The sequence below is a fragment of the Brachypodium distachyon genome, chromosome 4 (assembly GCF_000005505.3).
Source record: "Brachypodium distachyon strain Bd21 chromosome 4, Brachypodium_distachyon_v3.0, whole genome shotgun sequence".
Lineage (NCBI taxonomy): Eukaryota > Viridiplantae > Streptophyta > Magnoliopsida > Poales > Poaceae > Brachypodium > Brachypodium distachyon.
This window is the reverse complement of record NC_016134.3, coordinates 46602293-46617569: the sequence shown is the minus strand read 5'-3', so window position 1 is coordinate 46617569 and position 15277 is coordinate 46602293. Positions and strand designations below refer to the sequence as shown.

Here is a 15277-nt window from a genome sequence, read left to right as displayed (position 1 = left end):
CGGTGGAGGGAGTCAGTCTTGTCAGGTGGTGTGGTGCACTGGTCGCTCGGGTAAGAAGGAGGCGGGCAACGGTTTGCTTTGCTTTGCCTTGCGCCGGAGCTTGTCGTCCGCTGTCGTGTGGGGACGTAGTTTTACGGGTAGACAGAGGAGGCTGATCTGGTCGTGCCGTGCTTTGCTATCAACACGCGCTGCACTCTTCTTTTGCTCCCCAGCTCCTTCCCTTCGCTCGTATCGTTCGTTCGAGGGACAACATTCCCGTGTAGTAGGACAACATATTTGTTGCACGTCTCGTATATTCCCATGCACGATGATTTTAGTAGCAACTGATTTTTACGGTTTACTACGATTTGGAGTGTTCTGATGCTGGACTTTGGCGAAAAGGGGGTGTATGTATACTGCGTGGATGGATACAGCAAAGTTCGTGAGTCGTGTTCCCTTAAATGTGCAGGTCTCTACTGCTGGCGTTGCTGCTGCTGTGCTGGCATATATGATAGGTGAAGATTAATTGCTTGCCCGGAACAAGCTGCCAATTTTGGAGTCTATGCTTGGTTTTATGGCAATAGTAACATCTTTGCCAGCAAATTGACGAGTTTTTTTCTGGCCTTTTCGGTGTACCAACATCTTTCCTCAAGCACGGGAAGTTTTCAAAAACGTGCGGCTAGATGAGACGATCGGGAAGATATATCTGAAGAAGACAGCACGGTTCTTCTACACGGTATGCCAACTTTCAGTCAGTCACCATACAGGATGCAGATAGGCATACAAAGCTGTCAGTGACAGTGTCCAATACTGCAGCGACAGACACGGTAAAGAACGAACATGTACTGCTAACGATTTGCAAGATCATCATTAGGCGTCAGTGTCAACAACTCAAAATAAGGGATCGGAGGGGTTAATTAGCTTGAGTTGCGCAAATCGTCGAGCGTCAAAAAGATCCTCGTCGGCAAACAGCAGCGGCACAAAAGCTTAGTTGCTTCAAATCCATCTGAAGGAGCAATGCACCGATGAGATATCATCTGGAAAACAAGAAAGATCAACAGCTCGAACCACATTAAATCTTGCTGGAGTCTTAAAATGGAAATAGCTTGGTCAGATGCAATCTGATAAGACAGAAAAGCCAAGATTTATAGGGTGGGAAATGGTTCAAACATCTTAGATCTTGTCTGCAAAATAGGACATGGTGATGTTATATGGGCTAAAATTTCAGTTGCCGTGGATTCCGAATCAACATCTCTGAATTATCAGATTGATCAACCTGTTTTTTTTTTTTTGCAGAGAATACCAACCTGCTGTATACGCATCGATGTGTCAAAGCATCCTTCTAGTTTTAGCAGTCCACAGGACAAATTAGTAAAAGATGAAATGGTAGCTTGCTTTTGCCACCAAGTGTGATCTCTTTGAAAAAAACTAAGTATGATCTCGATCATCATTACACCAATTAATATGTGTGTCGTCACTCTCCCTCCCATAAGCCCCAATTTTGTTTTACCCATTGTAGGCCTAACTAAATACTGTCAGTTAAGGGCGTAAAAAGACTGTTCTACCCACATCTTTCCACTTTGTGATGTGTCGTCAAGTTTAGGGCAAACTCTGTCATGGACTATCTGCATGGCTGGGATGAACAGTCTGCAGTGCAAGTACATGCCTAAAATAACAAACAAAAGCACCGTAGATACCAAAATAAATTCACAGCCTCCAATACCCATCTCACAATAACCTCGTGTAGGCTCCAGGGTCACCCCAATTCGATCATGGTGAAGTACTAGACCATTTGTTTTGCTCATGGATGGAAAGTCATGACCATCTACTTGATTTGAGATGGTAGCTCTAGTTACTGTGAAATTGGCTACAGGGTTGTGGGCAGTCAGCAACGGTGCCCCATCCTCCCATGCCACAGGAAACTGCGTGCCTCGTATCACGACACCACCTAGCTTTTATTTCATCGTGCAACACGACTAACAGTACCCTACGGGGGCTATTGTCTAATCATGCACTCGAGATGTCTGACACTGCCTGCCTCCACCACCCACGGCTGTCACCGCATCGTCTGTCTCTGGAAGGGGTATGGCACTTCATCATCTACGTCTGTCGTCACCCTGACGTTTATCACCTCCAGTCATGTGGATTCTTCACTAGTATAACAGCTGGGGAAAAAGCTCAGGCTATAGTGGCTGAGGAAAAGGAGGCGAGGGCCCACGCACAGATTATAGAAGAAGGGTCCAGTGGAACCAAATAGAAATTACCTCGAATTATGGTGATCCTGTTATCAGTCAATGGAAGGTGTTTTGATCTTTTTAGGAAGCATGCAAAATTATAACTGCTATGTTCAGTCAAACACGACCAAGCTGACCGGGATGGCCTAAAAAAAGGGAGCCAAGGGAAGAATGGCAACATCCAAACAACACGAAGTTCACTGGCATAATTAAGTACAGGTTCACGCTTAGTGACAGAAACAAAAAGTCCAAGATGAAATGATCTTTTAAGCTGAATATATTTTTTTCCAGTAAATTGCACAGTCATATGATAGCATTCATAGAACTAAAACTACGCTGCCAAATGCCTTAGTGTAGCAAACAGCGCATTACCATAATAACAAATTACTTTCTTTACCTTAATAAAATAACAGGAAACTATTTTCAAGAGCGTCACCACCTTGTTGCTTTTCCATAAAAAGCAGAGATGCAAAGGCTTTTCTCGAGAAAAAAAGAGCATAACCACTGGCAAGGTGAAATTACCTTTTGCTGGAAAGGTAGAACATAGCCATTTATATTACTAAAGTACAATGCCCAGATTTCTTGAATAAAATACACACCCTCAAGGTCAATTGCCTGTAATGGAGAACAACATTGGCAACTGTTCAGCTTACAGCTCCTAAAACAATGATCTGACTAAGATACTGATTATTATTAGTTAAACAAGTCATCTCAGACAGAAAAGTTTACTCACTTGGTAGCATAGTTCATTATGCATCTGGTGCTGAAGTCCTAGAACTACTCTCGTCATCAGATGGCCGGGTAGTGGTGGTGGTGTTTGCATTGTGCATCGGTTGTTCTGTGACCTCAGGGTAGATTATGTCATCAACTTGGCAGCAGGCAATATCCTGCATACGGTGTAGAGCAATTTCCTGAAGCATGTCCAATGTCCCCATGATCTCATCATTGGTGAGAAGGTCCCTCTCTCTTAGCCGCTCATATAATGAGCCAGTCTCCGCAGCAATCACCCGAAAACTATCAAACTGCAAGAAGTGCAAATATGATAGAAAACAACACATAGAAGCACCAATGAATTATACAGACAAGGATCTGGAACATACAGCTCGCTGAAGTATGACAGTTTGGTTTTTGTCCAAGTTGGTCTCCACCGTGGGAGCTGGTGGGGGAAAACCATCCACAGAGTCCAATGGCCGGCAGCTACCATTACCAGGTGTGTGCCATGAAAAGCATGCATCATGTGGCCGAACATCCTGAATTATGTAGAAGATCCGGATTTTCAAAAAGAAATAAAAGTGACACATCAAGGACTGCAACTGAAACCTATGTTCAGTGTTTTTGTTGTAACAGATCGTTTATACAATAAACTGCATTGAATTTGAGCATGACTAAACACACATTGAAAGCAGATGTGTTGTGATCCCCAACTTGGCTAAATGCTTTTAGAGTTCTGTATCTTTGCCGACTGTACTAAACAGCCATGTTCTGACAAACATAGACAATCATATAAGGCCATTTGAAGTATGTATCAAAGAACTGCAAGCACTTTTCAGTACTACTGTTCTTAAATCTTAAAATCATGGGCACACATAAAAGTCATAGGTTATGCAGACAAAGAACTGTCAGTAGGCAAATAAAGAAAATTAGTTCTTATGTTCATTTGGGATCATACAAAGATGTCTATTGAATTTATAGAAATAACTAATTCTGGTTCTGAAAACAATAGGAATTGGTGGCAGAAAATAAACTCATTAAGTTAAGGCAAACTGAATATGCCAATTTCAGACTGTGACCGGCAGAACTGTTACCTTCATAACCTGCTTAATTTCTTCCTTATCAAATGGATGTGTAGAATGGGAAGAACCATCCACAAAGTTTATGTCTTCATTACTTTCTGGGACAAAGCTTTCCGTGTCCACTGGGGAATATGCATCAACTGTTTCTTCTACGGGGTTTTCGACTCTACCAAATGAAGCATATGATGAATTGTCGCCTGCTGCGCCAACAGCTTCTGCACTTGACAGAATACCAGCTGCATTTTCTTGGCTGATGGGTTCTGCTTCAGACCTCTTAGGATGATAATCGTCTGAATGAGGACATCTCGCCTTCCTCCGGCACCTGCAGCATCTGTAGTATATGACTTCACCCAGCCTTGCCTCCTCAAGTCCCAAGGCATCTCCATGGGACCAGTCTGCATTACAGGAGAATATCAAAAGATGCCAACAAAAGTAGGCAGGCAAATGATCGTGCCAGCAAAGGTGGCGGGTCTGCGACAAAACTTACTTCTGCACTTCTCACAGCGGATGTACATCAGGTCTGCGCAATATGGCCTGGGTTGGTTTCATGGACGAACCTACACCATCTTTGCTTCCGAGGATAACATCGTCTGCCTTGAGGACACTTCTGCATCGATCATTCTTGTGTTTCTTCCATTTCCATACGAGACCGGAGTAGGTGAGCTGTGCGTTCCCGCGTTTGATCTTACGCTGCAGTCTGCACTTGTGCATTAACCCTGCTTCCCCTGCCCCCACCGACCTCCATCTTTGCGTTGCTTTTGGGGCCTGCTGCTAGCTAGGGTCTAGGGTTGCGTACCGGCTTCCCTGTGCTGTGAACCACCCCAGTTCAGACCATCTCTTCAATCAATCTCAAGCCCTGGGGCATGCGGCCGGCTTCTTGGCCATCGATCGACTGCTACGGCGACGCACCGGGGTCAGATGAATCGCGCTCCCTGCACCTCCTCCCCTCTCTCCCCTGTTCAATGTTCAGGGAGCGCGTGGTTGGATTTGCTTCTCTTCTACTCCTCCGAGTTGTGGGATCCTATTTTGGAGGAGGACTACTCAGATGCGGTGTGAGGCGGCGGCAGCGAGGAGGAACACTGGACCGCCGCCGGCGGGCTGGTGGCGGAGGAGGTCCAGGAAGAGCGGCCCTGGGTTCTCTTCGAGTGGTCTTTGGTTTAGGGCTGCATTTGGGGCCGTTGGATTGCGATTGTTGGTTCAAATCCGCCCGTTCATTTCGGACCGCGACCGACTTCTCCGATCTTAAGTGCTTATCGCGATTAGCTACCTTTATGGTGAACCAAATGCGAGTTGAGTTTACAATCTGTCATTGAATGATCCATGGCATCAAGGAAGCCATGCTAAGAGTGTGAGCACCCTGGTTCTCATGATGTGCAATTCATCATCAAATAGCTTCACGAGCAATAACCAATGCACAATCTCTGTAGCACGATCATACTTTTAGTTATCCACAACATCTTGAGTCCAAAAGATGACCATATTAGACGAGTCAACGCGGCCATCTACGTACATAGCTATCGTTGATATCAAAACCGCAAAAAGAAACATTATGAGACTGGTGGATCACGGCCAGGAAGAAGACGCTCAAGCTTCTTCTGAGGGATTTCGACACTATCACTATTTTGGTTCATTGGCGAATTTGGAATGAGCGTAATTTCAGGATTTTCCAATCTGAATCCTACTCGGTGGATCGGGTCTTCGAACTCATTATGGATGATCTCTATTCTTAGAGAGTTGCTGGCTGAATCCTTGCTCTCTAGGATTTGTTCCTCCCCTGTACCTGTACCGTACTTGTGGTTGTTCCTTTGCTTTGGTCCCTTTGCACTCCTGGTTCTGTACTGTTCTTTCTCCCTCTAATAAATTTCAGCCTATGGCCCTTCGAAAAGAACCATTATGCATCCATATCAAGAACAATTCCCCGTTAGGTCATGTTGATGCAAAGAAACAAGAACCTTAAAACACAAGTTTGCGAGAATGGAAACATCTCTCTCGCCAATTAGACAAAATGGTAATCTAGACCTACATTGATGTTAGCCAAATCGAACTAGCAAAATCAAAGATCGGAGAGGTTAGGTTTATACACTACTCAGGATTGTTCTTTCTCCCTATGAAGTGAGAGATGTATCGTTACTTTTCTGTCATTGTTCCTCGGTACTCATTGGGGCTCTAGCTAGAGAGTCACCAAGCACCTTCATATCCTCGATGGTGAGCTTGTTAGGAAGAATTAACGAGAGGATCATGAAATTAGAGATAAAACAAGGTCCTTTATGATTATTTCTTCACCCAAGCATCGGTTAACCGATGTGTACCAGTCAACTTGCCACAAATGCAAGTCAAAGCCTAATTTGGGACGTGCTGGACCCATCATGACTCCAAAGCATTTTTGCCATCCAGTTATACACCTTAGATACTTTTAAGATTTCCTAAACATGTTATTCGATCCAATTTATGCCCGATTTATTAGTAGTTTACTACAAGGTGTGCACATCTACTATCTTTACATCGGACCACCCAGCTGCGTGCACTACAATATTACCACTACCTGTGTTTTTTCCCGGACAAAATAACAGCATTGATTTGCAAGATGCACATGACAATGACACGATCGCACAATGTGACAGGATGATGAAGATGCCTGTTTGGCTGTTTCTACGAACTGGATTACTATCAAGCAGCAAAATCAGCAAAGGGTCTAATCTCCTGGCCTGACGGATGATGCCGCTTCTGCTTAAGAGACACCGCCCTGATCAATGACCATCCAGTTCAGCTGACACTAGCTCGACAGCCATCTGCAATCACAAGGGCCCCAATCACAAGCAAGCTTAGGAGCAATTGACAGGCCGTCAATGCCGTCGTCATCCAATGTAATCCTTGCAATCATGGTAAACATCGCCGCCGCCCGTTGACTCCAGTTTCGCCCTTGCAGCACAGAGCTCAGTCCCGTGTCTCCAGAGGTGGTTCAGGCCCACGAGCAGCTCGGTAATGGCGGCCTCCGTCTTCTCCCGGTCGGCGAAGTGCAGCGTCTGCAGCAGCAGCACGCCGGAGCCGCCGCCGCCGACGTGCCGCTGCTCGAAGCTCCGCTCGGAGCGCCACCGCACCGTGTTGTGCGCCAGCGGCGCCAGCCATCCGAGGATCCCCTCCACCGTGTCGGCCCACTCGGCCGCCAGCACGGGGTCGCCGTAGCAGGATCCCCTGTTCTTCTTCTTCGTCTTCTTCTTCTTGCTGCCAATGGCGGAGAAGGGCGGCCTGAGGCGAGATCGGAGGGACGCCCGGAGGTTGGCGGTCAGCATGCCGTAGAGCGCGTCCCTCTCGTCGGGGCAGATGTGGCGGGGCGAGACGGCGAGCTTCTCGAGGAAGACGATGAGGCTCGCGTAGTGCGACGCGAGTGCCGTCGCGCCGAGCGTCGTCTCCGGCGCGTTTGCTAGCACGTCTTGCGAGGAGGACTCGAACACCGAGGTGGAGAGCTTCTTCGTATTCGTGTTCGCGGTACGGCGCGTGTGATCGCCCTCGTCGAAATCGTCTTCGTCGCCGCTGGATGAGGCGTAGCTGAAGCTCAGCGGGAGGTCATGGCCGCCGCCTGCGCCGTGGACGTGGATCCAGCCTTTCTCCATGGACGGAGACGACTTGCTCCGCCCCCCGCCGACCATGCAGCCGACGAGATTCTTCCCGGGCACCGCGGGCCACTTGAGCTGCTGCCTCAAGCTCTGGCTCCTGGACACCAGGAACCGGCGAACGTCGCCATTGTTACCGGATTTCGAAGACCTGGGAGGAGTATCGACCCCGAAATCGGAGGGGTACACGAGCGACTTGGAGAAGGAGTTGCTCCAGGAGAAGGAGAGCCGGCGGTCGGCGAGCGAGGCGGCCACAGAGGAGCAATCGTTCACCTTGGGCGGCTGCAGGTCGAACACCTCGATGATCCTGGCGACGACGGTGAACAGCGACCTGGCGAGCAGCCGGACGGCGTAGTCAAAGGAACGGCTCCAGAGCGAGATCCCCCGGAGGCGCTCCACCTCGCGCCGCTGCCGCTCGGCGCGGCGCGCGGCCTCGCCGGGCGAGAACTGCTGCTGCTGCCGGGGCCGGCGGAGGCGCGCCGCGGCCTGGTCGAGCTCGGCCAGCACGTCCAGCTCCTCGAACAGCCGCCCCGTGGCGCACACGAGCCGCTGCATCTTGCGCGCCTTGCGGTCCATCTTCTTCGCCTGCGCGTACCTCAGCCCGTGCGCGTCGGCGCCGGGGGAGCGGGAGACGAGGGCGCCGAAGAGGGCGCCGAAGTGGCGGAGCAGCGGGTCGTGGCACTTCCCCGCGGCGAGGCGGGCGACGGCGCGGGCAAGGTCCGCGCAGGCGCCGGCCATCTCGGCGACGGCGAGGGCCAGCAGCGCGCCGTCGTCGTCCGCGACGAGCCGGCGCGTGCCCTCGAGGCGGAGGACGCCGCGGAGGCGCGCCAAGGGGTCGCCCCCGAGCGCGCGCCACAGGCTCGCCGCGCGCGACATGAGCGCCGCCACCTCCAACGCCTGCGCGCCCACCTTCTCCCCTCCTTCCCTCAGCTTCCGCATCTTCTTCCCCTAGCAGCAGCGCCGATCGATGCGCAAGGCGGGACCAGGACCAGGACAAGGATGCGGCGCGCGTGATGGATGGACCTAAAGCGTCTTGTGGGGGTGCCCAGTGGTTTTAGGGAACCGGGAAAGCGCGAGGGAGAAGAAGGCTGCGTCTGCAACCGCATCGGTAGTGTCACGGGCTCTGGTGGGGAGTTGAAACCAAAACCGAGCGGCATCCCCAGGGGGGATTATTCTGATTTTATCTCGAACCGTTTTGCTAGATTAAGAAATCTGTCTGTCTGTCTCAAAATCCAATTTAAAGTTTACGGTTGGTTTAGAATCAGGTTATATGCGTGCAATTCTGTTTGTATCCTTGCTGGTGGAGACTTCTGCTTGGACTCGACGGTTGTTGTGCATGGATGAGCGCGCGCACGTGCGCGCGGTCACCGTGAGTGCAAGCTTGCGTGGCTGCGTGCGTCAAGGGCTCGACAAGGCGTGTCGTGCGTGTCGTGGTCGGAGAGCGGGCTCGGGATGTTCGCCGGCGCGGCAGTCCCAATGATTGGAACAGGCAAGTGGACAAGGAAGAAGAGGAGCAGCTGCAGGCAGGGCGGCTCCTGGAGAATCTGCTGGTCGGGAACGTACCCGCGCGCCGCCCGTTGGCGTGCTGTCTTGGCGGCTTGCCTTTGCCCCGCCTGCCGGCCCGGGTGTCCATTCCATTGCCCCGACATGTGTGCAAGTACTGGGAAAACGCATGTGTATTCTTCTGCGTGCTGCTTTGTTTCCTTCCACCCGAGATTCAGGTTGGTTTTTTCTTTTCTTTCGTGCTTTTTCGGATCAGGTCGTGCCGTGACATGGCCGTGTTGTGCCGGGCCCGGACCATCATGCTTCCCGTCGTGTTCGTGCCGGCCCACGTGCCAGAGAATGAGAAAAAGCCCAGCCCACCCCATGCCTCGTGTTTGGCCCGTCCCGAAAATTTTGCGCCATGTTTCGTGCTTTGGACCACCACCGCCTTGTTTCGGTGCCTCCGGGCTCCGGCCGGCCCGGAAAACCCCCAATGGCCAGCTAATGTCCCCTGTACGTGTTGTTCGCCTCCCCTGTCCAGGGTTCGCTCTTCCCTGTTTCTCTGCCAGAGCCGCCGTCCGTCCCCTTTTGTTATCTGCATCTTCCTTTCCCCTCTGATTTCTCGAAAGAATCGGATTCCCTGTCCGAGCCGGAGAATCAGTTGCAATATAAAGAAGATATCTAGAGAGGAAGCCCAGAGCCGTGACAGACGTCTATGGCGAGCAGCAGCAACGGGGAGCGGAAGCGGGCCTGACCGGACGGGCGGCGGCGGCCTAGCGCCGCCACGGACGAGTACATCATGATCGGCCCCAACGAGCCCTTCGCAATCCCACCAGGCATGAGTAGGGAGGAGGCTATTCGCTTCTTTCAGGAAGCAGAGCAGGCCGCTAAGAAGGTCATCGCCCTCTACGGCGACGGCCGTCCGGCGGACGGCATACCGCGTGCCAGTCATCTGCCTAATAGCTGTCACCGCGATGGTTCGATATACACTGTCAATTTCGGTTGGCATGTGGATTACTGTATTTCCGACCGTACCGAGAGTAAGTTTGTTCTCCACTCTGAATTTTTATTATTAGTATTAATTTCCTCCGATCCGATAGTAGCAATTTGATGCTTAATATAAATTCTACTGTTGTAATGTAATTACAATTATCTCGTTTCGACACTAATTTTTCTTTCGTAGCCCGTTTGGAGCCAATGATGGTATCAGAGCCAACAGATTGTCAGCCGAATCGAGAAACGTGTATTTTTCACGCTGCATATCATATGATGCAGATTTTCTCATTGAAATTGGCTAAGATTTCAATTGGCATTAGTCCAATCCAACTGTATGGATATTTAGCAGTTCGTGACATTCGTGACTCTGGACTTAATTATGTATTCAATCGTAGCAGAGATGACCCCATCACAATAGACGAGGTAATCAAACTTTTATTAATCATTTCAAAGTCAATTTTTAGTTGTAGAGAATACCAAATTTGTTTTCTATATAATATTTTAGATCTACTTTTTCTTCCTACTTCTTTTACTTATAAAGTTTGGAGTCGGTGGTCGTCAATTCACTTCTTCCTGACCTTTCTCTTGTCACTCCTGATAAGTAGATTGTACAAACCCACCCAATGAAAATGACCAAATTGCATAGGATTTGAACCCAAGACTACTTATGAACCCTATGATTATAATGTAGTGAACTCAATAGTTGTCTTTTCTGGCTCCGCCCCTAAACCCACGAGTTAAAACTTTAATTCATAAGGGCATCCGCAAAGGACGGCTCTTAACTGACTCTTATTTGAAATTTGCTTATGTGGAGGAAAGAGAAATATGAGAGAGAAGAGGATTGACTCTTCGTGAAGAGTTAGACTCTTAAGGAAAGAATCGAATAAGAGTCAGCTAAGAGTCGACCTATTTACCATTGTGCATCACTGCATTTAATGCTAACAAATTATTTATAGCAGTCTAAAGACACAACCTATTACATATGTTATTTTATCGTCGACTTTAGATGATGTGGAGAGTCAATGCCGACTCTACCATTGCGGATGCCTTAATGCTTCCTTACATAGTCTTTGTTGTTGCATTTCTCTTCAATCTTCATGAGTTTGGGTTCAGAGTTCAAATTCAGCAAAACCTATCATCATGCCTACATTGGTTCATAAGTTGACTATCATGTTTTCTTCAGTTGTAAATTTTGTTTTTTTGATGACTCCGTGGCAAAGCGCGGGCACAAAGCTAGTCTTCTCTTAAATATGTGCTATTTACATAAAGAAAGCAATGATTGCAGCATAAACCTTGCAACAAAATCCAACAAAAAAATAAATGAGAAGGAAACTATAATAAATAAACTATATTTTGGATCTAGTTATTACCTAGCCCTATTTCCAAACTGGGAACGTATCAGGTGAAAACCTCTATTCAGGGAAAACTTGAAAACTTTCAATCATATCCATTAGATCGTGCATTTTAAGAAAAATGTTGAAACTTATAGTTACTTAAGTGCATTTTAAGATTAAGAAACCCCCGTAGAGAACCCCACCTCGTGGGGTTTTTCATAAAATGAGTGGTTAGAAGTTCCACCCTTTCACTTGAGCCTTTTATTTGAGTTATAATGGTTAAGATTGGAAGTTTTCACTGAATAAAAGTTTTCACCCTCTAAATTGTAAAATATCTATGCAATTATACTTTGTAGGTAATAATCAGGTAATATAGATTTCACATAAAATTTGTATATCTCAACATTTTCACTAAAATTGCAGTTAACGTATATATTTCTTAGTTTTACTAATTAAATACTTTTTGCAGGGTTCTCTCATAGAAATGACTGGTCCTAAGCGAGGCATCGGAATGAGTTGTGATGTCCTAATTGAATATGACATGAAGATCAAGAAAGGAGGAAAAGAGGAGGAGGATTTATAATTGATCGATGGGGTATCCGACTATAGCGCGGTGCATAACACATCATGCAAAGCATTCATGAATCGCATCGATGGTGATGGTGGTTCGGTTGACATAACATTGGCACTTATTCGTAGAGCGGTGGAGGCCATGATAGAAGTTGTCGTATCAGAAGTGTATAATGAGGGATTCGATTTATGTCTCAGTTCTTTTGTGAGTGGGATAGGAAAGGAGATCCAGCTCTTTCATGGTGTTGTTGACGAGCCATGTGGCTTAAGAAGATCTGTGGTCGCTGTTGCGTTGGATACTTTGATGGAGCTGAAGTTCAAGGTTTGTCATGGATGTGGGGAGATTGAACGCTGCGCTAACTTCAAAGCTATCAAGCATGGATCTGTCAGTCAAGACATAAAGTTTGATCAGGCGTCTATCAGTGTGAAGGTCACTTGGTCGACTTTGTTGTAAAAGTCTATCTAATTGCAATTCATATATAATTCAAACTCTTGTATACCCGTGGTTTATGTGACTAAGTATTGCTATCTTTTTTTTACACTATTATACTGCAGCAGGAACAGGTGCAGGCCATCTGCCAAATCTGCAGAACAAGGGCCCAATGCTCAACTGCTGGTAAAGCCGGTGGGAGATTCTAGCTATGTTTATACTAGAAAATAAGGCTCTGCGCGGGCGATTCTGCATTTCTGCGAGTTGCATTTAAAAGAGAATAATGATAGGATATACAGTGTTTATCAATTCCACTGGCCTTCCTTGCAAGATTTTACAGTTTTTATCAATTCCACGGTTGCTGTGCATGGATGAGCGTTCGCGTACGTGCGCGCGTCCTGGGCGCGGTCACCGTTTGTGCATGCTTGCGTGTGGCTGCGTGCGTCAAGGGCTCGACAAGGCGTGTCGTGCGTGTCGTGGTCGGAGAGCGGGCTCGGGATGTTCGCCGGCGACGAGAGCGAGACGCCGAGACCGTGGCAATTGGCAGACGCAAAGGGTGAAACACAGAAACAGCATGGTGAGCTCGAGCGCAAATACAATAGCCATTGTCGTTTCCAGAGTATATTTTCCTGGCCCACGCCCATCCCGAAATCCCGAGTTTTGCTCAATAGGCCGTTTGGCAGGCCGGGATTAAATGGGCTGAGAGCCCAAGATATCCCCAGCGAAACCAACCCGCTCGTCTTCGTGCAACGGTAACGCTAACCCCAAACCCTAATTCGCGTTTTGGTCGAGGTCTATTGTTCCGACGAGAGAGGCAGCGCGGAGGCGCCGTACCAGCGAGGGAGGCGGCGCGGTGGGCAGCGAGGGGAGTGCCGTCAGGGGCGCCGCTTGCGTGGGACTCACGACCACGTCGAGGAGATACTGCTGGCCTCCAGGGGCGAGTGCCGCCGCCGTCCTGATCCTTCCATCCCTACGACCAGTTCCTCCGGCAATTCCTGTTCCCGGCGAATCTAGCTTTCTGTACTCTGATTCTTCCTCCGTTGCGACGGTGCTTTATTGGGCAGTGCCACGAGGCCAGAGAGTTTTACTCACCGCGGATTCAATGTGTCCGATCACGTGGATTTTGAGTTTATGGTCTTGCAGATTTGTTCATACGGATTTGATGAGTTTTTGTCAGTGTGTCATGATGCTGTTGTTGGTCTGATCTTTTGTGACTTTGGAATCTTTCTTTGGCGTTTTCATGAAGATCATGTGGTTCGATGACCTGCACCACTAGGGGATCATCCTCGGCCCAAGTACGTTCAACGCTCACGGCTTCTCATCTTTTTAGATGGGCGACTCAAGGGGTTTTATGAAACCTTTAAAGGTAATCAAGTTCGCGCAGGGTACGAGTGGCGATATTATTGTTCCAGTCTAATTGTAGTACTTTTGTTGAAGTCCGGAGAGTATTTCGTGTTGCAAAGTTTGATGCCACGGAGAATATGTTTTCGAGAAATTTCATTGTAATTCTTAGTCATAAGGGTTACTTTGTAGTTTCTTGTGTCTATGAAGCACCGTACCTGTAATGGTTTTCGAGTTTGAATAAAGTTACAGGAGATTCCAAAAAAAACTTACTCGAATCTTAATGATTAATGAGAAAATTGACACGATGCCACTGAATCAAATCTAACATCCAAAATACCGCGCAAATAACAACCCTTGCCAAAATACTTCCCGAAATTACCCTCCTCTGATCTGAAACAAGAATCTCAGTCCCTCCACGGCTCCACCCTAACCACCTCAACTGCCCACCCGAATCCTCGTCCGCCACTGCCGCTCGCAGGCACCCCAGATCGTCCATGTTCCGATACATGCCGCGCGGCTGGAAAGCAGCAGGCGTCTCTTCTCGTTCCTCCTCTCCACGAGGACTACGCCCATCTGAGGAAATTAAGCCACACAAAGTTTCATTTGTTACCACCATTCCATTTCAAACAGCCCAAGAATACTACTCCCTCCGTCCCATATTAACTGATTTTCTATTGCATGTATCTAGAAGCTTTTTAGGCATAGATACATCCAAATTTGAGTCACTTAATATGGGACGGAGGGAGTATTCAATAGCCAAGCATATTATCAGCTTGGGAAGGCTAGACACGCGGGCCACGAGAAATGCTGCTGAAATTTCTGTATTATGTGCTGCTGAAATATTGATGTCCAAATTGTCTGCTGAAATGTGTCCAAATGGTGTTGCTGAAATAGAAGCAAATAAGTCTGAATGTTGAAGAGGTAAGGGTATATATGTCCATGTTTGTGGATGTTAAGGGTTGTTAGTCCATACTCCATAGTGGTATTTTGAAATGCAAAACTGAGTTGTATTGGTATTTTGGCAAGGCTTGTTATTTGAGTGGTACTTTGAAATCTTAGGTTTCAGACAGTGGTACTACGTCTATTTTCTCATGATTAATCATGTGGTCGTGACGGTTGGGATAGATCACATGCAATGAAGGCTTGTTGTGAACATTGCGAGAGTTTTACATATAGTGATTACCAGCTTTACTTCTTGATATGAAACTGTCCGCGAACGAGTGTACGTTTGGGTTTTCCAAGAAAATTAAGCATTAAGGCAGAAAATGCATTGGCAAGATGCGAACCACCATCTCTCTTCTCTTTAATACTTCCACCTCCAATGAGCTGAGTGCATGAAGAAATGTTATTTGGTTTGATTTTCGTGTAATGAGAAAAACAATTTTTTAATCTAAAGTGTTTTAAAAAGAGACGAGTACACTCTTTTGTGAACAAATTTTAAACCCAAACGTACCCTTATTTGTGAACAGAGGGAGTATGCTTGTTAGAGGAACGATTGAAAATC

The 15277-nt window shown here is 47.7% G+C and overlaps 2 protein-coding genes and 1 pseudogene across 3 annotated transcripts; 1 reads left to right on the top strand and 2 right to left on the bottom strand.

Annotated features, from left to right (window-relative positions):
* Positions 1–665: 665 nt before the first annotated feature.
* On the bottom strand, positions 666–5239 carry LOC100837915. 2 transcript variants are annotated; one of them, XR_002960569.1, is made up of 6 exons: positions 4494–5239; positions 4019–4401; positions 3314–3463; positions 2947–3235; positions 2736–2828; positions 666–1016 (listed from the first exon to the last, which is right to left on the bottom strand). XR_002960569.1 is itself a non-coding variant. In XM_024455375.1 (5 exons), exons 1-4 carry the CDS (start codon positions 4519–4521, stop codon positions 2963–2965), a joined length of 834 nt encoding a protein of 277 aa, XP_024311143.1. In that variant the 5' UTR covers positions 4522–5239; the 3' UTR covers positions 1237–2828; positions 2947–2962. The 2 variants fall into 2 exon arrangements, 1 of the variants encoding a protein (XP_024311143.1); XM_024455375.1 differs by lacking the exon at positions 666–1016 and having other exon boundaries at positions 1237–2828.
* Positions 5240–6441: 1202 nt separating this feature from the next.
* Positions 6442–8809, bottom strand: LOC100824242. The gene has a single exon (XM_003578873.4). The coding sequence runs from the start codon at positions 8554–8556 to the stop codon at positions 6862–6864; it is 1695 nt and encodes a 564-aa protein (XP_003578921.1). The 5' UTR covers positions 8557–8809; the 3' UTR covers positions 6442–6861.
* Positions 8810–9620: 811 nt separating this feature from the next.
* LOC100823630 lies at positions 9621–12543 on the top strand (annotated as a pseudogene).
* The last annotated feature ends 2734 nt before the right edge of the window (positions 12544–15277 follow it).